General features: G+C 53.5%; 1 protein-coding gene and 1 long non-coding RNA gene across 6 annotated transcripts in view; one reads left to right on the forward strand and one right to left on the reverse strand.

The window, feature by feature from the left end:
- ABCG1 (ATP binding cassette subfamily G member 1) overlaps nt 1–20,160 on the reverse strand; it is an 81,041-nt gene that overhangs the window by 56,964 nt on the left and 3,917 nt on the right. For 2 of the 5 annotated variants that reach the window (XM_045501296.1, XM_045501295.1), the window contains exons 1-2: nt 10,362–10,517; nt 3,510–3,753 (exon numbers count right to left, since the gene is read on the reverse strand). In XM_045501296.1, coding sequence (XP_045357252.1) covers nt 3,510–3,753; nt 10,362–10,403 — 286 coding nt within the window. In that variant the 5' untranslated portion in view covers nt 10,404–10,517. Of the gene's footprint in view, nt 1–3,509; nt 3,754–10,361; nt 10,523–20,160 lie in introns of those variants that run through there. The other 3 variants (XM_045501299.1, XM_045501298.1, XM_045501297.1) reach the window with 3 other exon arrangements.
- On the forward strand, nt 10,723–14,405 carry LOC123610532. Its single transcript, XR_006718176.1, has 2 exons — nt 10,723–11,239; nt 13,949–14,405. It is a non-coding gene; the product is annotated as an uncharacterized LOC123610532 (long non-coding RNA).

The raw sequence follows: 20,160 nt of genomic DNA on the forward strand, positions 1-20,160 counted from the left end.
CCCATCGACTTGTGCTACGGGAGCGAACTCCTTGGGGAAGAGTAATTACTGTATCAGAAGCCGGTGCGATTATCCTTGGGGTGAGCTGTGTTCTCCTGAGAACACTTCCTTTCACAATTGTGTTCTCTACTAGGAATCTATTACATGATCTAGTTTTTCCTCCAAAGACATCATTAATCATATGGTGAAAACTTACTACAATTGAAAATGCGAGATGTTTTGTTAAATGCCGTATTCAGTGGTTGGCAATCGTCACGCTCAAGGATCTTAACCAGTGCCTGACATCTTACAAATAGTGTCACTGATTCACCGGGCACCTTCCTGCTAAGGATTACGAAGCTCCCTTTCTTGGAAACGATCACGTAGGAGTGTATAATATTATTCTCATCGCGACACCAAGCTTTGCTACAGCTTCTGTGTCGAGCTGTGTCTCAGCGCCTGGTTCTGGGAGAAACCGTGGAATCTACAGAGCGGTCCAGTGTCTCTGTGATGGAAAGAAATCTGGAGCAGGAGTCGGACCGTGGGTCCATCCCTGGCTGTGACCTGGTGCAGTCACTGGGCCCTCCGGGAACTCAACATCCGGAGACGCCAGGGCATCCAGGCCCTGTGTGATCGCTATAGGGAGTGCAACACGTAAAGCCGAATTTCAAAAAACTGAAAACTGATATGGTGAGAGAAGCAAGGGAAAGAGCCCCTGCCCCGAAGGTCGGCCGCACAGCCAAGGGGCCTCACAAACGACATGAATTCTACAAGAGTGTCGCCAAATATAGAATGGCCACGATGAGAAAAGGGGGGTGCAGGGTGGCTGGCTTTGACTTCTCAGCTTAGCCTAATCATTGCTGGGGGCTGAGGCAATCAGCAGCAATCAGAGGAACAAAATCAGGAAAGGCAGGGTCCCACGTTGAGGGCGAAGGAGATGGACCCCGAGAAGGAGCAGGCTCCCCGAAGAGGACGCGGCGAACCAGGCAGGAAAAGAACGAGCAGACACACACGTACCAACTTAAGGACACCCCCCCCCCCCCCCGCCACCAACGTCGGGGGACAGCCCCGATGCCTGCCTCCAGATTCAATGCCTACTTTTACTCTTCATCCTGGGCGGGGGCTCTTAGCTGGGGTGCTACGGTCCCCAAGTTCTGACCCCACTGGAACTTGGACCCCACTCAAGAGCCAGCTGGTGATGAGGTAGTGAGCTCGAGCCACGTGGGTGGCTAACTTCCCTCATTTGGGAAGCTCTAGGTTTCCCTGGCCGCGGCTTGCAGCCGAACAGGGCAGCCAAGCCGCCAAGCAGCCAGCAGTGAGGCTCTGTGGGCACCAAGCCTCCAGGAGGAACGCTGCTTCCCTGTGGCTACGGGGACCCTGGCACCCCCGAGGCCCTGCAGCCCGGCTGTAGAGTTAGAAACCACCCCGTCTGACTAGCTCAGGTGCGCGGACAAGCCCCCTGACCACTCAGCTTCCTTTCTATTCTGTGAGAAGTATTTCCCCCGCTGAATTTAAGGGAAGCGGAAAGCCATCGAAATTCCGAATCGCAGAGCACCGAGAACAAAGGAAACCATGGGGCACCGAGTGGGGGAAGGGCAGGGGGAGCAAAGCGGAAACAGGTGCCGCTGAGGGGAGCAGGGAAGGAAGCCAGGCAGCGAGATCAGGCCCCGCCGGTTCAGACACCAGCAACTGGGACACGCCAGACCGATCATGCCCATCTATCCCTCCGGCCCTCGCCATCTCTGACTCACCGGCAGGTCCCGTGGGGCTCACTTCCTACTCCTCCCCTCCCGAGCCCACACAGGTTACTGTAGGGCAAGTGTCTGTCTGGAGGCCACCTGGGTGGAGTTTCCAAGGAGGCCACCGGGAATGGACGGCGGTGGCCCCTCCCTCACTCGCTAAGATGCCCGTCACCTTTGGCTAGCTTTGACAATTATGGGGACCGGTCCTAACACTGAGAGAATACAGGGTTAACAAGCCCCTTACCTAAATAGGAAACGATACTTGCAAATGCAGAGCACTTCCTGGGTTCTGCCAGGGTTCTGCAAGTGTTCCCTGTCTGCACCGCAAGCCCACCTTCTGCTTACAGGGTACCCGTCCACGCACCGGGACGTCCGGCCACACCTAACGGGTGTACAGAATCCCATCTCTGCCTCTCACAGGTTTGCCGCAACGTGTCCGTATAGACAAATCAAGCCAACAGAACAAGGCGAGTTTTTCCCTAAGGTCTTTCGTTCACCGTGAGAGTTGGGAGAAGGCTGTAACCCTGTACTGACATTCCAGTCGGCTCACACGAATGGACCCACGCGGGAGCCTTCACAGAATTTCTTTCTCTATGACCCTGGCTGGCAAACTCGGATAACGGACGTATCAGCAATGTACATTCGGCCATCGATAAGGCTCAGGGTCTGTTCCTAGTTGTACAAACAGACAGAAGTCATCCAGCAACCAACGCGGCTTGCCGGTCCCAGCGGCCAGTCAGCCGAGGGTCCAACACCGTGGCCACAAGGAAGCCCAGAGTGCCCAGGCCAACAATCTCAGCAACTCGGCCTCAAGGGAGGAGGAGAACAAAACAGAGGTGACGGCGGGAAAAGACAGGAAAACGAAAACTAAAAAAGTCCTGGTGGGTCTTCCTCAAGAAGGAAGAAGGGTTGACTCTGGATTTGAGCGGAGAATCCTAACGTACGATATGCCAGTGGTACCTGAGTCACCGTCATTGTTCCACACACCGTTCCGAGTGACTCAGTAGATGTTCCCTGGTGAGGTCTGACGTGCCCTCTCCCAACCAGCCCCCCACCCGCCTGAAAGAGGGGTGCAGGACGGGGGCACGGACATGCGGAGTAAGTTCCGTGGGAAGAAATAGGTCAGGCTGGAAAAGGAAACGCCAGCCCAGGGAGGCATTAACTCTACACACTTTGAAAATCTAGAGCTAGCACAGGGACATCCAGGTTGCTAAGGAAGCTGGAAATACCGTGGGTCGTCAATTCTCGTTAACATGCGACAAGCCGCGGCAAATACCTGAGCCTCCCGTCCTTTCTCTCCCTTCTATTTTTATTTCTGTGGCTCATTTGGTAACAGTTTATTTATAGCCCACCGGCACCACTCTTAATGTAGATGACTGGTTTCCCGGGGGGCCACTCTAGGTCACGGCTACTTCGGAGCCCCTCAAACTTGGGACGGAGCGCCTGCCTTCCTCTCTGCTCTGAAACGTTATGAAACAGTCCCCTCTCGGAGGGCTAACGGGAACAGCAGCCTGTGATGAGGAACCAGCACACGTGGACACGGGTCAGCCCTTGTGAAAGCCTTTGTAATCCTATCAGGCTGTAAGAGCCACCGTAAGTCCGGAGGTCTCTAATCCGAGCTGTTTGTAGTAGAGGTCAGAAAAAGCTGGGCATGAAGAAATTGGCCGTGGCAGTGACCCGGGGGGGAAGACTCCCCGCCTCCTGGCTGCCAGACCCAGATGGCCCCAGACACCTGTCACCTCCTCCACAGGCTCCTCCCGGCCCGAGGCACACAACAGCCCTCCCTACCTTTCTTCCTCCACCAGGGTCCTTCGGGGACGGAGTAGGAGAGGTCCTTGAACTCGATGTTCACGGCCGCCCTGCGGGGCAGGGACGAAAAGCGCTGAGCCTCCGTGAGGTTGTTGTCCACCTTCTTCAGATGTCCGTTCAGCAGGTCCGTCTCGGTGGCCTCCATGTTGCCCAAGACCACCTCGTCCACCGAGACACACACGGACTTGGGCTCCGTCATCGCTGCAGAGTAGCTGCTGGCGTTCTAGAAAACCGGGGAAGAAGCACCAAGAGACGTCACGATCTCCATAGAGGGAAGAGCGTAGGGGACTGGCCTTGAGGCTCGGGGTCACTGAGTATTCATGGCAACGCTTCTGAAACTACGTCAAGGTGCTTACCTGGAGGGATCTGTCATCTCCAGCCATGGCGACCTCTTCCGTTTAAAAAAAAAAAAAAAAAACAAACGCTGAGAAAGAACACGAAACTAACCTGCCAAAGTCTTACTTTGGAGTCAAAATCTCCCAGAACTGTAACAAAAACGAATTGCTTGTCTCAAAGAATCAAACACGGGCCACCGTAAAAAAAATGATCTGTTTACATTAAGTACACCGGTTAAAACACCCAATAAAAATGCTTGGGGTTCCTAAGAAATGTGTAATTGAGAGCATTTTATTTAAAATGAGCTCTTTTAGTGCCTTCCTGTGTAGGCTCATAAACATTTCTCAAGAGCAGTGGCTTTACATCAAGTGCTGGGGTTTGTGGGAGTCAGCATTGGTGTCTCCCTTGTAAATTTTGCAAATCACTTCCAACTCTCCCTCTCACTGCATCTTCCTAGTAGCACTGGGAAGTTGGAAAGGTCGATTTTTTTTTTTTCTCTGTCTCTATTATACAGACGAGGCAACGGAGACACAGCCACTCTGAGGAGCTTGCCCTGAGCCCTAGGATCAGGGCAGGGGCACGATGGCTCCTAGGGTCGAATCACCAAAACAAGTGCAAGGGGTTCCTTGCACTGCAGCGCCAGGGGACCTGATCTTTTGTAGCTACCTTGGCTTTTAAAGCTTCCATGGGGAGCCAATTGCACTGGTACAGATGTGCCAAGATTCAAAAGTGTTTGTGCGAAGGAAGGAATATCCTCATCTAATGGCTTGGCAACCCCGAACAGATAAATGTGCTGCAGCCACCCCCCAAAACGCAGAAGAACCCTGGGGTGGACAGATATTATGCTCTGCCTTTCCTGGCCGTCTCTCGACCCCAAGGAGAACGTTCCACAGTGCCGAAAGCGTGGGCCTTTGGCAACTCTCCTCCATACCGTTGAAGACAGTCGGCCTGATTGGGAGAGCCCATCGAGAACCATCCTGGGTAATTCAGGCCACAGGACTGTGGACACACTGCCACGTTGTCATCTGCTCTAAAGCAGAACAGCGCCACACTGTTCTGTTTCCGCTAGGTTTGCTAGGTGTTCCTCTAGAGGTGATAGCTTCTTGATCATTATTGCTTCCAATCAAAACCCCAAAACAAAACCAGAAAGTGGGTCGTCGATAAACATGCCTACAAACCCTAGCAATTCTAGCGGCCAGACCAGCTCTCCCCCCACCTACAGGGCCCGCTTTAGGGTACGTGACTGCATCATTGAAGAGCTGGCATAATTTCCATCACGGGATTTAAAGGCTCAGAAGTCTTGGAAGGCTTGGAGGCTTTGAATATCTGAAGCACACGTGGGGTGAGGGGAGAGGTGCGCACGAGATTTCTGGTTCCTGTGATGTTTGCGAGTGTTGTTTTGCCGTTTGAGTGAAAGACACACACGCTCCCAGGCATCTCCTACTCCTGAAGAGCTTAACTCGCTGAGATCAAAACTTAGCTCACTGACTATAACATTCTGTGGATAAAAATTAAAGTGCAAAGTAAAACTGAGAAAATTAAGCTTGGTTGGCTGCTGGCACCCAGCATGTGAAATGCTTCAAATGCAAACATAAGCCGGTTCATACGTTCCCGACGCAGAGTCCGGGAAGGCTTGACAACGGACTCCTGAGAGCCTTGGCGTGGGGATGTGGCCGTCCCGCTCCCAAGAGGAAGCTGCCGGACCACCTCCGGGCCTGGGTTTGCCCAGTGCCTTCTGTGCCGGGGCCTCTTGAAGGAAGAACGGGAGCCCACCCTTGCTCAGCTCGCTCTTGGCTTTGGCCCCTGGGAAAGCATGTGCAAGGCCACTCCGGCACCTACCGCGGGCACCACACGCTATCCCCCTGCCCATCCATCCTGCCCTTTGGGGTGCACATGCTTCAGCTTGACGGCCGGCTTTGACTCTGCAAATTCTGGCTTTGGAGGATAGAGGAGAGAGCCATGGGGATGGCCATGAGCTCCAGGGCTGGTCCCCAAAGCCCATTCTCCACCCCCCACCTGCCGCCTCAGTGGAAAGGCTAAATCTCTGCTACCAAACCCACACCCTGGGGGTCCCCGCTCACTGGGCTCAGCTGACAGCAGGGGGCATCCAGCAGCCCCTCTCCAGCGGTGGCCCCCAGGACCAGCGCCCCAGCATTCCAGCTGTCACGGCCCATCCACACCGCCCTCCTCTCCCCGGCACCCACCACAGGCGTCACCCTCGAGGAGGTTCCAGGGATGGGTGGTGTCTTTCGTTTTTTGATAAAACCCACGGGAACGCAGGGGTGACGGCCATCACTCCACTCACCCGCCGGCTGCCGCGGATACCGAACCCATGTTATGATGAGGGTCTGACTTCCCCTCTAGACTCCAAGGCTACCTATTCTCTCACTCACTCCCTCGCTGGCTCCTTCAGGAATGAGAGCCCCAAGCAGAGCTGCGGGGGTCAGCAGTCAGCCAGGCAGACAAGGCCCGTGGCCTCAGCACAGGCTCCCTTCAAGGTTGGGCCCCAGGCAAGAACGCAGGCAATCACAATGCCAGGAGGCGAGAGCTATAATGAGCCCTGTGCAGAGACCCAGAGGGACCTCCAAAGCAGCAGCAGACCCCGGGGTGTGGTGGGGGGCACTCAGCACCAATTTCTTCTGAGGGAATCAAATCTAAACTGAGATCCTCCGGGTGAGGTGGGGGAAGGGTGCTTGATGTTCCCCACAGCAGGTGCAGAGGCTCAGTGGCAGGAGGGAGTGGAACAAGGTGGGGGGGCGGGGGGAGGATCTGAGAGAAATTCAGAGGCTGGGCCCCCTTCCAGGTGGTGGGGAGGAGGGAGGGAGGGTAAAATGAAACTAGAGACACAGGGTCTGCAAACCCTGTTAAGGGTTTTGTACTTTATCTACAAGTCCTTGGGGGGGGGGGGCACCAAGGGATTTAAAAGGGGGGTAACAGACCAGAACTGTAATTAAAAACCATCTCCTGCCTCAACATGCAGATGGGAGGGTGACAGTGGCCTTAACCAGCAAGTGGCCGTGGGGATGGAGACAAGGGGACAAGCCCGGTAAGACAAAGCTGGGTAACTAAACTGATCTGGGAGAGAGGGAGAGAGAGAGAGCGCGTCAAGTACTCATTATTTAAAGTATTAAATAATAATGCCTCCCGCCTACTAGGTAAGTGATTACAAACAATGGTGACTATTGATTCAGCAATTACAAGTGCCTGTAAACTCCAGACTGCCAGGAGTAGGCCTCTTCCTGTCTCCACCCGAAGGGGGTATTACCATCTCCCACTCCGCCTGGAGTTGGGAGCTAAGGCACAGAGACCGCCTTCTGCCCCCGACACCCCACAGTGCATGAGTGGCCAAGTCAGGGTCCAGCCCCCTGTGTTTCCTCTCTGTGCCCCGTTCCCCTGGCCAGTGTCCTTAACGGGGCTCGAAGGTTGCTCAGCTGTCTCGAGGCAAGTTGTAGGTGACTCGGGGTCATCCCAGCCCCTGCCCGTTGTAGGAAAATCCACAAGGAACTGAGGAAACCATACCATCCCGCCCCCGCCAAAAACCAACCGTTACCCACCTTTCTTCTGCGGGTGTCCAATGACCTCGCCCAATTACTAAAATCATGGAATCTTGTATGATGAGAGGCAGTGGCTGTCACTCGGAAATAGACCAGCTCTCTGGAAACACATCCTCAGATGAGAGCGGCCGGCCGGCAATGTAGGTTACAGCTAACTTGTCCTCAGCCTCCTGAGCTCATTAAAAATGAAACAAATACATCTTCCCTGCACATTTGTTCCCTTTCATTGTATGTTTCCCTGTCTTCTCCACACATGGCCTCTGACCTCCCCATCTACACACGGTGTGTACTACATAATACATGATAAATAATAACACGTCCATTCGTGGTGTTGAATGCCGAGGAGACCCCGTTTGGATTGTTACTGCCTGCCGTTCATGAGAGTATTTTCTTGGGCGCTCATACCAATTGGCAGGCAAGCATACAGAGATGCGTGTTTAGCTGGGGAGGGTCTCTGACAGTCAGCAACCGTCCCCAGTCCACTGTGAGGCTGGTTCACTCTGTTTACCCGGGAACACACAGTGAGAGCTAGAAACTTCTTCCCACAGCTCACGGGGAAGGGAGGAAAAGGAGAGGAAGGCACAAGCGCCAGGCATTGGCACGCTCTTCTCTCTCGGTTCTCTCTTCCGCGGGTCGCTGCTGGGCTTGGTCCCCACCTGGAACCAGTGGGCCCTTCACTGGAGGGCAGATCCCTCCCAGGGATGCTGGCCACATCAGAGGACAACGCTGGCCAAGAATCCTCAAGACCATTGCCCTGGGGAGACTGATCCAAATGTCACACCCTTAACCAAGCAAAAGGCAAGTGCCACTTGCGTGGTCACTCAGGCCGCTGACCTCACCATCACCAACAGCCACTTCATACGGCTCCAAATACCACCATCCCGTGGGGACCTCGTGCCCGCCCCTCCCAGCCCAGCTCAGGGCTGGGTGCTCTGCTCATCCTCTAAACCAGCTTCTCCAGGTTCACGGCCGGCGCACTCAGTCCCAGGTGGGACCCCAGAGCAGGGGCCAATGAAAGAGCTCAGGATCCTGGGGCTCCCTCAAGTGCTCTTTGTTTATGATCTGGGTAGAATTTTTGTAATTAAAAAAAAAATTACACGATCTTGGGGGGAGGAAATGCTTTTCACACCAAACAATGTTTCCTGAAAAAATGAGCCCAGCCACTAGTGTGTCCATCTGAGTTCAGAACACTGTGGAATTCTGGGTCTGCATCAAACTATAACATAACATTAGAAAATCCTGACATAAAAACATCAATACCTTAAAACGTTTGGATTCATGGTTTTTCCACACGTGTAAACCACTTTTGCAGCTTTGAAAGGACTTCAGGAGTTACCCGGCATCTCAAAGATCTGAAACATTCTTTACCTACGACTAACGATAAGGATCGCCTTAATTTTCCATTATCCACATAATCTAGGAAACCCAAAGAGATGGGCAAATGTGAAAGGAAGAATTACCAAGTGTTCCCCAAACATTCAATCACATAAAAGCAAATGTGAGAGGGGCTGCCTTTTTTGTGGTTCCACATCCCCTTCCGGGTGAGAAGCCAAGTAATGAAGGCAGGGCACGCCCAGAGAGGGGACCTGGTCAGTGTGCCCCCCCTCCCGCCAGCCTCTGCTCCACCAACCTCCTAAACATGTCTGCGGCCCCATTCTATCGGTTTACACAAAATCATTATATAATGAGCTGGCGCCGCTCGGTATGTGTTCCACAGTAACCTGTTTGGAGCATAGGATGCGGTTGTGAGAGCAGAGAGCATGCGCAGACCGTCAGCTACATTTTTTTTTTTTTTTTTTTTCTCCTCGGGCTCAAGGCAAGAGGTAACTGTCGGTCAGATCCTGCTGAGCCCTGCTGACTTCAAACACAGGATGCTAAAAATGAAATAAGGCGAGGGGTGGGGGTGCGTGCTGTGCACCGTGGGCTTACAGCCTATGGGGAGTAATTAGCAGGATAGTAAATCCACAGACAGAGGATAGAGAGAGGGATGGAGAGGGAGGGCGAGGTGGGTTGGAAAACGGAATACTTTCTATTTGTACTTTAGGTGACCTGAAATCTAGTCTATAAGTACCTAACTGCAAGGTCGGTGCGCTAGGCATAAAGATGAAAGGCCCTAGGATGGACGGGTCGATGGCTACTTTGTTGTTGTTTTTTTTTTCCTAATGTGAGTTTCTGGAGCTCACATAAAGGAGCAAAAGCAGACTTTGGGCCACCAATGGGAACAGCACTTGCTGTCACTGGGTCCAGCGCTGAATCTGCCGGCACCCGGTGGTCCCCCTACGGAGCTGGCACCCTCGGGAACGAGAGATCCGCGTCCCTGTCCCCACCCTGGGCTCTCTCCAGGGTGCAGAGAAGGTGGCCTGCAGGTATCCGGCTCGCCCCCGGGCTGCCTCCCCGGAATCCGCCACCCCCTCCCGAGCACGTCCGGGAGAGGCTGTCCCTGCGGAGCGCGGGGGGCAGCGCAGGCTTTGGCTCTCAGGGAGCAGCCTCCTCTTTTGTTCCCCCAGACCGTGCCAGGCACTCCGGAGGGTGGCGCGGGAAGTGCGGGCTCCCCGCGTCCGGGCCGCGCGCGCGCGCCGGCCGGGCGGGAGGGACCCCCCATCCCCTTCCCTCGGGCCCAGGCTGCCACCCAGCTCAGTGCGCTCAGGAACCCAGGCCCCACGCCCCTAGCCAGAGGGGACCCAGACGAGGCCATCCGTGCACTGGTGGGGCTGCCCGGCCGCCTCCCGCACACTCCTGGCCCCTCCGCCTGCCCCGCGTCCCCTGCCGGTGCGGGGAGCATCCCGAGGCGTCAGGTGGCCGGGGCTGGGGGCAATGGGAACCGGGCTTCTCCCCGGGGACTCAGGGGCGGGTGTCAGGGTGAGGGTGCGGGGCTTTGTGCGTTTCTCGCTCTCCTGGAAAACAGAAGCAAGCCCCGGAGGCGAAGGATGCCCTCACTCACCATGGCGGTGCCGACCGAGAAAGCGGCCATCAGACAGGCCATGCCCCGGGGGCGGCGGGCACGGGCGGCGGCGGCGGCGGCAGCGGCGGCGGGCACGGGCGGCGGGCACGAGGCTGCGCTCGCTCCAGGCTGGGCCGCTGCGCCCCGCGCCGGCTCGGGCTTCTGCTGCCGCTGGGGCTCCGGCCCCGCCCGCCGCGCCGGCTCCGCCCACGCCCCGCCCACGCCCCGCGATTGGCCAGCGCGCGGGGCGGGGCGGGGCCGGCAGGTGCGCGTGCTCTTGTTTTGCTCCTGCGGAGGGCGGCGGGCCCGCCGGCTGAAGTCCCCCGCTCTCCCCGGCGCCCCGCGCTCCCGCCTGGCCGGAATCGCGGTCCTTCCCCAGCCCCGGAGCCCCCGGGGTCCGGAAACTCGCGGGGGCTGGGCCGGCGGCCCCGGGCGTCCAACTGACAGCCGGGGTCTCCCTCCAGGACCGCCGCCTCCGAGCCTGCGCGGCTATGTGGATGGGGCCCGAGGGGGCGTCAGGAAGGAGGGTAGAGGGACAGGGCGTCTTTTCTTTTCTGTTTTCACTGTTGAGCACCTTTCTGCCAGGTAGGAGCGTGAGAACTAGAGAAGAAGAGATGGCCGGTCCACTGCCCTCCGCACTACAGCTCCGTATCTGGGGTGACACCCCCCTCCTCCTCCACACACTGAGACGATGCAAATTCTCATTCCTGGTGCACTGTTGTGGCCAGATGCAGAACTACTCTTTGGTTAACAAGGGGACGCCGGGTGAAGGTGCCCAGGCCTCTGTCCTCGCCCCCGCCCATCGGCCGCACCCCAATAAAAAAAAGCCACGGCTTATTGCCGGCGCCTGGCTCAGTAAGGCCCACAGCTGTGTTCAGGTAACTGCGTACGGAATGGTACTCCAAGCACCCTCTCATTTGGCCCCAGACTGGAATATCAGATGGCCTGGCGTCTGCTAAAGCCCTTATTATATATAAGTGGGTCCATTTCCTGGTAACCATGGTGACAAGACATTCTTACTCCCAGTCTAATGCTTTTGTTCAGCGGTTTGCATGTTGGGTCCGCAGGTAGGAACGCATTTTTTCTCACCCCAGCACACCTGGCTCACCCGTCCCCCCACACCTCAAAGGAGCCAAGTCCCCATCTTTCTCCTCACCTAGAAAGAAGTCAGGGCTTCTCCTGCCAGGCAGGTGGACTTCACACCCAGGGGTCTGACGACCATGGCCAAATTCTCCTCTCAGATCAAAGGAGGAAAGGGCGTTACAATATACGAGTTCAAGGGGAGTGTGGCCCTGCTTTTGTCCGAATAGTTTCGCTTGAAGGTGGATGCATTACCTCGATTCTACCTTTGGCCAAGACGAAGGAATCCTGACCACGGTATTTTCAGGGGCCACTGTGCACGGCGGGCCCAGCAGGCTGTGTGGTGCCTTAAACGTAGTGAACAGGGAAGCCAAAAAACTCCCAAGTGTTCTGGAAAGAGGATTCAAATCCACAAACCTCCTGGGGAGAGATGAGGCCAAAAGGCAGAGACAAAGGGGCCTGGCTTCTGGGGCCCAGGGTGGCTGACCAGCCCTGCAGCCCAGCACCTGCTCGGGGGCAGATGGGATTTCTCCGTGAGAACATGCCTGGACACTGCCCCGCTCTGTGGTCAGGGCAAGTAATGTGACATTGTAGTCCTGTTGTGCTGGCCTCCATTCTCTGTCCAGTATCCATTCTCCTCACTCCCAGGGACATGTCCGGAATTTCCTTCTGGAAACCTCCCCACCCCCCCACCCCCCCAGTTCTGTGTTATGCAATTTATAGCACTGGTTGGTCAGAAACTAGAGGTGTAAGGCGATGCCTGCTGGGCTTCAGGGGATGGCCGAGGGGACAGCATGTAGGAGCTGAGTATGAAGCCAGGGAGGGAGGACAGCGGGAGAGCAGGGCCTTGTTGGCGTGACTCGAGCTGCCGGCTTTCCCATTGCAGGGGCTGAAAGAGTCCTCACTTCTACATCTGCACACTGGGTAATTAGACTCTCAGCCACACGGGAACTAGTGCATGTCAAGCACTTCCCACCATGCATGGCCCCTGGCAAGCAATCCAATCCCAATCCTCTGGTGCCAAAGCAGGGAATATGCAAACAGCAGACTAAGTCAGATCTGTGATGTTTGTCTCAGGACTCTAGGTTGTAAGTAACAGAAACTCAACCCCAACTGGGCTATGTTAAAGGTAATGTGTTGTCCTGGGTTCTTGATCTCTAGATTTTTCCATGCCTCCACCGTCCCTCTGCTGACCTCTCTCCGCCCCCCCCCCCCCGCCCACCCACCCCCAGCAATGCTGTCTCTGCCCAGCCCACCCAGCAGCTTCAGGCTTGCATGTGCCAAACACTGATTAGCCCGGTCAAACAGGCCATAGAGGAGAGCAGGGGAACCGTGCAGAAAGGTTAGGACACGGGTGCTTCACCGAGGCCATTTTGGAGCACTCTGAGCAGACGTGTGTGTGCCACGAAGGCAAACACAAGAGAAGCTCGTCACAAGACTGGCCAGTCCAGAGCCCAAACCCAGTAGGAATTTCTGCTAAGACACCACTGACAGGCGGGCCGGGCCGAGCTTGAGAACCTCCCGTGGAGAGGCACTCACCCAGCATGCAGCCCTTGCGACACTAAGTAGCTGTCATTGCCAGCAATGTCATTGCCAACATGTGCCCAACTGGACTCCCAGTCACCCTGGGTGATCCGTGATCCACGGTCACAGAGCCAGCCCTCCTCCCCACGGTAGACCCTGAGTTGTTCGATCAAGGCCCTGTATTTCTCTCCAGGCCTTTGCCTAGAGACGGAAAGTCCCTGGGCCCCCCATCGTTGCTTCTTGGACCATGCCCCTTCTTCCCGCTTACCTTCCCCTGTGTGGGCTCCATTTACCCAGTGTCCCTCGTGAAGCTTGGGGTAAACCACTGACTGCCTATTCAAGGTATTCCCTCCTCTCACTGGGAAGCCAGTGTTCCCAGGCTCCACTCAGACCACCAATAAGGACAAGCTTCCCTGGGGCAGAACCAGCTCCCTGATATCCTGGGGACATGCAGGCCAGTGGACTCAATCACCAGGGACTGAATTCACTTTCTTTATATTTACGTACTCACAGTTGCCTAGTTGGCCTGTTATCCCCCAAATTCCATTTTAAAGGCTGTCCGATTTATCTCTGCAAGATGGCCAGCCACTAAGGCTGGGAGACGGGGGGGTGGGGGCACCCTGAGGACTTGGCCTTGGGTGCAAGTGTTCTGCCCTTGGTGTCCAGTGAAGGGAGGGATGGGTAGGTCAGACATCCAGACGGGCTCGTAACGCGACTGCGGACTGACACAGGTGAACGTCTGCAGGGAGCCGGCCACAAGGGGTGAGGCTGGCTTAGCCTCTTGGACTGCCCCACCCCTGCAGGTCCCCGACACAAGATCCCTCCAGAGCAATCTTTGGGGACATCCCATGGCTTCCCAGCCTCCCCACTCCCAGCTGCCGAGGAAGACATCTAATGAACATATTCTCTATTAATACGGTCTTCTTCATATTTTGGCGATTTGGTTTCCAGCAATTTTGACCTTGAACCTTCTTTGCTTACAGGGTGGCTGGCTCGGAACTGATCTAAGCGGACTCTATCGGCTGCTTTTCTTCTGCTCAACAACAGAGCTACACCAACCTCAACTTCGTTTTCCAGAACCTACGACTTTAGCCCCACCCCCTGCCCCGCCTTAGCAGACACGCAGAGATTGCCTGCTCTCCGCATTGGAACACGGGGTACAAAACAGAGAAAACCCTGCCCTATAGTGTAGTCAGGCGGTAGTCACGGTGGAAAGCTGAAGTTCTTATCCAGATTGGGTATGTTGGTAACTTCTCCCGTGAACTCACCATACTTCAGGGATCCTTCTTTACCTAAGCTGCGCACTTGCCGTGTGGTTTAGGGGAGAGGCAGAGTGGGGTGCACGGGCCTCCCGGCATCCCCTCCGGGGTGGAAAAGTGCCTGTCCTGCCCATCTTCCAGCGTACATCTCCCTCATTTCACACACCACCATTTCACGGAGGAAAACACAAAACCACGCGGGTCTCCCTGCCCAGTCTCCAGCGCCCCTTCCCCTACACCTGTCTCTGCACAGTGACAACGTGCAGGCTAATGGGACTTCTTTCCCCCAAGCCTCAAGGAAACTCGGTTTAGGAGGGGACGGTGGAGAGAGGTGTTTGCTAGTTTTTCTTTCTACAACCCAGAGCTCTGACTCTGAAGGTGAACGTTTTCAGACAAGTAAAAGCAAATATGGTGTCATAATAGCCAGCAGGAAAGGGGCTTGTCACTCCTCCTGGACTCCTGGCTCATGGGGGGGGGGGGGGGAACGTGGTGGGGACCCCTGGGCTGGGCCAGCGGGGTGAATCCCACCCCTGCTGTATCCCAGACCTACGACCTCACAGCAGGTGCTAGAGACCTACCTGGGGTCGTGGCCCATGCCTTGTTGGCTTTTCTGATCCTTTCTCTGTCATGTTAGCAGAGAATTAGGGCCATTGGGCCTTTTCTGTCTCTGTTTACATGAAAGCCAATGCCTCCACTTTAAAATAGGAAGAGAGAGAAAGAGGGAAAGTACAAAGCTGAGGGAGTGAGATAGAATGAGAAAGAGAGAGAAGGCGGGAGGGGTGGGGAGGGAAGGAAGAAAGACAGAATATTAAGAGGTTGGAGCCGGTGCAGAGGAAAACTATGTCCCAGCCCTTGTGGGCAGAGATGGGAAATAGCAGAAGACATATACGATGTGTCAGGGAGGGCAGCCTAGGCTGGACCTGCGTAGCAAACTCTATAAACTGCTTCACTCTAAAGAAACATTGTTTTCATCTCCATGGTTTGCTGGGTTCCTGTTTTGTTGGCCCTCCCGCCTCTTGCGACGTTCTGTCTCCAGTCCCGCATTGCACCCTCTGTCTCCAGTCCCGCATTGCACCCTCTGGCCCAGTCCCCGAGGGGGCCTCTCTCTCCTCACCCTGCTGGGGGGGGGGGCAGAAGAGGGGCTGCAGGTGCACGCAGGGTGGAGGGAGGGAGAGGGGGCACGCCAGAAGATGGAAAGATGAGGTCAATGAGGGATGCTTGCAGGAAAAGAAAAATGCAAGTAAATATTCACAAACTAAATTAGGAAGTAGTAAGTGTTGCAGATTATTCCTGTTTTCCTCCATTAGCACAGAATAGAGAGTGGCAGGAAAGTCCTAGGAAAACAATCTCCACAAATGAAGAAAGAGAAAATAACATCTGGCGATGAGATGACCTCCAAAGCTGAAGATCAGGGCAGAAGTCTCAGAGACAGACACAGGAAAACTCCTGGAGGCCTCCTCCCACACATAAATAAAAGCCTTCCCCTGAGCCCTTTCGAGCTTTCCAGTTGGGAAATAACCAGTAACCCGTGGAGTGCACCCCACTTTTCCTCCGTGGACCTGCCCTCCCTCGATCAATCCTAGAACGCAACCCCCACCGGGAACCAGTCAGAACGTTCCATCCCTCGGGCCACTGCATTTTTCTGGAGAGGATTTGCGAGCCCCATGGAGCCATCAGAGTTGTCCCGGGGACTCGCCAGGACCCTGAGAAGAGAGTTGACCTCCCCACGTGGCGGCCATCTTCCCTGCCTGCACGGCAGGACCCGCTGGGCACCTTGAACAGGTCCGTGCCTCTCGGCACCTCCCTGACCGCAGCTGTGAAGAGAGTGACAGCTGTGTCCACCTCATAGGATCATTTGGGAGGATTAAATGAGTCCAATTTTTGATAATCACGTCTGACTCATAGTGTGTGTCTTATAAATAAATGTTGGTCATCCTCATTAAGAGACCCAGTGCTTTCCCTCTGACCTTGAACTAGTACTTCAGTCATTTGAAGCCTGAAAATCCTGATTAGGACACACAGTCTGTTAAAAGTCAGGGCCCCTAAGCCAGTCTATGGGGGAGATCTCACAACGAGTTTATAGGTCAGCCTCATAACCCTTTATTGCCTTAGCCTCTGTTCACCCAGGCACCGTGCCTTATCTCCCCCAGGAGGTCATAAATCCCAATGCTTCTGGAATGTTTCTTTGTCTCCAAAATCATGCTGGCATCTAGCCAGAGTAGGTGCTTGATAAAAATCATGAGTTATGTTGAACAACCTCTAGTGTTTTGGAAGGTGCTCTAACAGGCATTGTCCCATGTGACACTCAGGACGTCCCCTCAAGGTAAGAAGGCAGATGCCCTCACTGGAACACACTAGGATCTGACACTCCAGCCCCAAGTACAGGGCAGACCACATTTTGTTTTTCTCAGCAGTCAAATAATCTGCCCCTGATCCCTGGAAGGCAAGGCCTCCATACTGTGCCAGCTCCGGTACACACCTACTCTCCTTGCTCCAAAGACCACAGGTGGAGTCCAGTGTGCTCTTTGCCCTGAAGTCCTCCTGCCTCCCCGAGACACCTGAGCTCTCCTGTGATCCGCAAACCCCACCTGTCCCCTCCCCAGCCAGGGGATGTTTTTCCTGAGCCGCCTCCCTCTCTCCTCCACTCACCTGTCCCAACCCCCCCCCCCCCCCCCCACTCCCCAGGAAGACCTGGGCAATCACCTACTTGAACCTGGGCTTTTGGAAGCAAAAATTTGGTTAGGGAGTTTATTTTCTGCATGGCTGGAAACTTCTGGGCAGGCCCCTGCAACTCACAAGTCCCCAAGGCAAGAGAGAAACAATTTAATTAAAAAGATTTGGCTACTTTTTAAGGGAAGGGAGGGGAAAACAGCTAAAGCTGTTCGGAATTAGCTTCCAAAATTATCTCAGTAAATGATCCTGCCTCGGAAACACGGTGATGCAGGTTCCGTGAGGTTTGGAAACCCCGGGTCTCCGGACTCTTGCTGAGTACTCTTTGCACTTGAGCACCACACCTCTTTCAAACAGGGAGAGAGATCTGAAGAAATGCGTGTTCAACGTTTATTTATTTTTGGGACAGAGAGAGACAGAGCATGAACGGGGGAGTGGCAGAGAGAGAGGGAGACACAGAATCGGAAACAGCCTCCAGGCTCTGAGCCATCAGCCCAGAGCCCGACGTGGGGCTCGAACTCACGGACCGCGAGATCGTGACCTGGCTGAAGTCGGACGCTTAACCGACTGCGCCACCCAGGCACCCCAAATGTTCATTTATTTCTGAGTGCTAGACAGACAGAGCATGAGCAGGGGAGGGGCAGAGAGAGAGGGAGACACAGAATCGGAAACAGGCTCCAGGCTCTGAGCCATCAGCCCAGAGCCCGATGCGGGGCTCAAACTCACGGACCGCGAGATCGTGACCTGGCTGAAGTCGGACGCTTAACCGACTGCGCCACCCAGGCGCCCCAAGAAGTGCGTGTTCAATGTGTTAAAAGTCACAGGCACGCTAGTGGGGGTGGGGATGGGGCAGATGTGCTTTTCTCTATTCCCCCCACCGAAGCACGGCTAAAAACTCTGGACATTATACAAAACAAATGTGAGGAGACCATGGCCCAAGGACCTTGGGGGACCCAAGGAAGGCAGCTATGCTCACCACTATACCACCAACGCACACCTTAGGGGACCCAAGGAACCACACTGGCTGAGGTCCCCTGGTTTTCTTTGTGACTCATATATCCCAAACACTGGATATATTTCCACCAACAACCTGGAAATGCTAATGGGCACAAACAAGCAAAAAAAAAAAAAAAAAGCCCCCTACCCCAAACAGCCAAAAGAACAAAAAAGGGGCACCCTAGAAATATAGACATTTTTTCGGCAATTACTGCTCTACTCCAGTCAAACACCACATGATAAAATGTGGCCCCATCCCACCTACACCAATAAAGATGAGTGGCGAGCCTAATTTCCGCCCTCCTCAGGCCATAATGGAGCACCAGAACCTGTCCCCATCCCTGGTCAACACAGTGGCAGAGAAGACCATAAACGGAGGCTGGAATCCGTCCGCACCAGGCAGTAATGAGGAGCCTCCCCTTTCCTCACTGGGACGGTGGCAGAGGAGATCCAGTAGAGTCAGGACCTTCACCACCGCCCAGTGTCAACAAGAAGTCTACACTCTCCCCAAACCATGGTGCCAGTGGAGATCAGGTGGGGAGCATAATGAGGTCCCCTATCTCTCCCAGCCGGGGAGGTATGGGTGGAAGCCAAGAGGGGATCCAAACTCCAATCCTTCCCAGCAGTAATGAGGAGCTCCTCCCTTGGAGGTCAACAAAGACTGAGCAGAAAACCTGGACTTCTACCCTCTTCTGGCGGTAACCAGGCAGCGCCCTCCCACCTCTCCTACCTTCGTGATATCAGAGGAAGCCAACCTGAACAGAAAGCTTAAATAAGATCTAAAGTTTCGTGACCTAGTATCAAAAATATTTAGGTTTCCATCAAAATTCTCATTATCCAAGAACCAAGAAAATCACAATTCAAGTGAAAAAAAGCAGTCACTGGATGTTAACATCAAGACGCCAAAAAATACCATGATTACCTAACAAAATTTAAAAGCAACCTTCATCAAAATGCTTCAGTGAACAATTGTGACAACACTTGAAACAAATGAAGACAGAAAGTCTCAGCAAAGAAATAGAAGATATAAAGAAAATGAAATGGAAATTTTAGAACTGAAAAATACAATACCTAAAATGGAAAACTCAGCAGATGGGCCCAACAGCAGAATGGAGAGGAGAAAGGAAAGAATCAACGAACTGGACAATAGAATGACAGGAATTATCCAGTCTGGACAACAGGGAGAAAATGGACTATACACGAGCAGAGGCTGAGGGCTCTATGGGACCCTAACAGAAGATCTAACAGAATACCTATAGTCTCAGGAGGGTGTTTGGAGATTGGAAATACTCAAAGAAATAATGGCTAAAAACTTCCAGATTTGGCAAAAGACAGAAACAAAAGATTCAAGAAGTTAAGTAATTCCAAATAGGATAAATCCAAATAAACCTACAATAAGACATGCCATAGTCAAACTTCTGATACTGAAGACAGTGAGGGAGACATGACATCTTACCTGGAAAGAAAAAGCAATTCAAATTACAGCAGATTTCTTATTGAAAACAACAGTGGTTGGAAAGAATTGGCACAACCTTTTTCACTCGCGGAAAGAAAAGAACTATCAACCCAGACTCTTATATCCAGAAAAAAAAATCCAGGAATGAAAGGGAAATCAAGACAAATTTAAGAAAATGTGTTACAAGTACACATACCCTAAAAAAACGGCTGAAGGAAATTCTCCAAAACATAAAGAAAATGGTAAAAGAAGGAAGTTTTGTACATCCAAAAAGAGAAAGAACACTTTAAGTAAAAATATGAGTAAACAAAATAAACTTTTCCTTCCACTCTTGAGTTTTTCAAATTGTATCTGATGGTTAAAGCAAAAGTTGTAGTATTGTTTGATGTGCTTCTACATGTGTGTAAAGTAAATATTTAAGACAATTACATTATAAACAAAGGAGGGTGAGGAGGTGTAAGGGGAGGCAAGATCTCTACATGATAACGCCAACTTATAAAACCATGACACTAAAAGACTGATGTCATGTAATGTAGTACCTAGAGAAACCACTAAAAAAGTAATACAAAGAGATGCTTTCAAAACACAGAGAAGTCAGAAAGCAATTCTAAAAAAAAAAATGTTCAAGTGACTCCTAGGAAGGCAGAAAAAAGAAAACAGGAAAATGAAAAACATATAACATGGAAAATAAAAAGTAAAATACATACTTAAGCCCAACATGTCAATACTTACATTACATGTCAATACTTACAGGGGCACCTGGGTGGCTCAGTCATTTAAGCCTCCGACTTTAGCTCAAGTCATGATCTCACGG

Source organism: Leopardus geoffroyi, chromosome C2 (assembly GCF_018350155.1).
Source record: "Leopardus geoffroyi isolate Oge1 chromosome C2, O.geoffroyi_Oge1_pat1.0, whole genome shotgun sequence".
In the NCBI taxonomy this organism is placed as follows: domain Eukaryota; kingdom Metazoa; phylum Chordata; class Mammalia; order Carnivora; family Felidae; genus Leopardus; species Leopardus geoffroyi.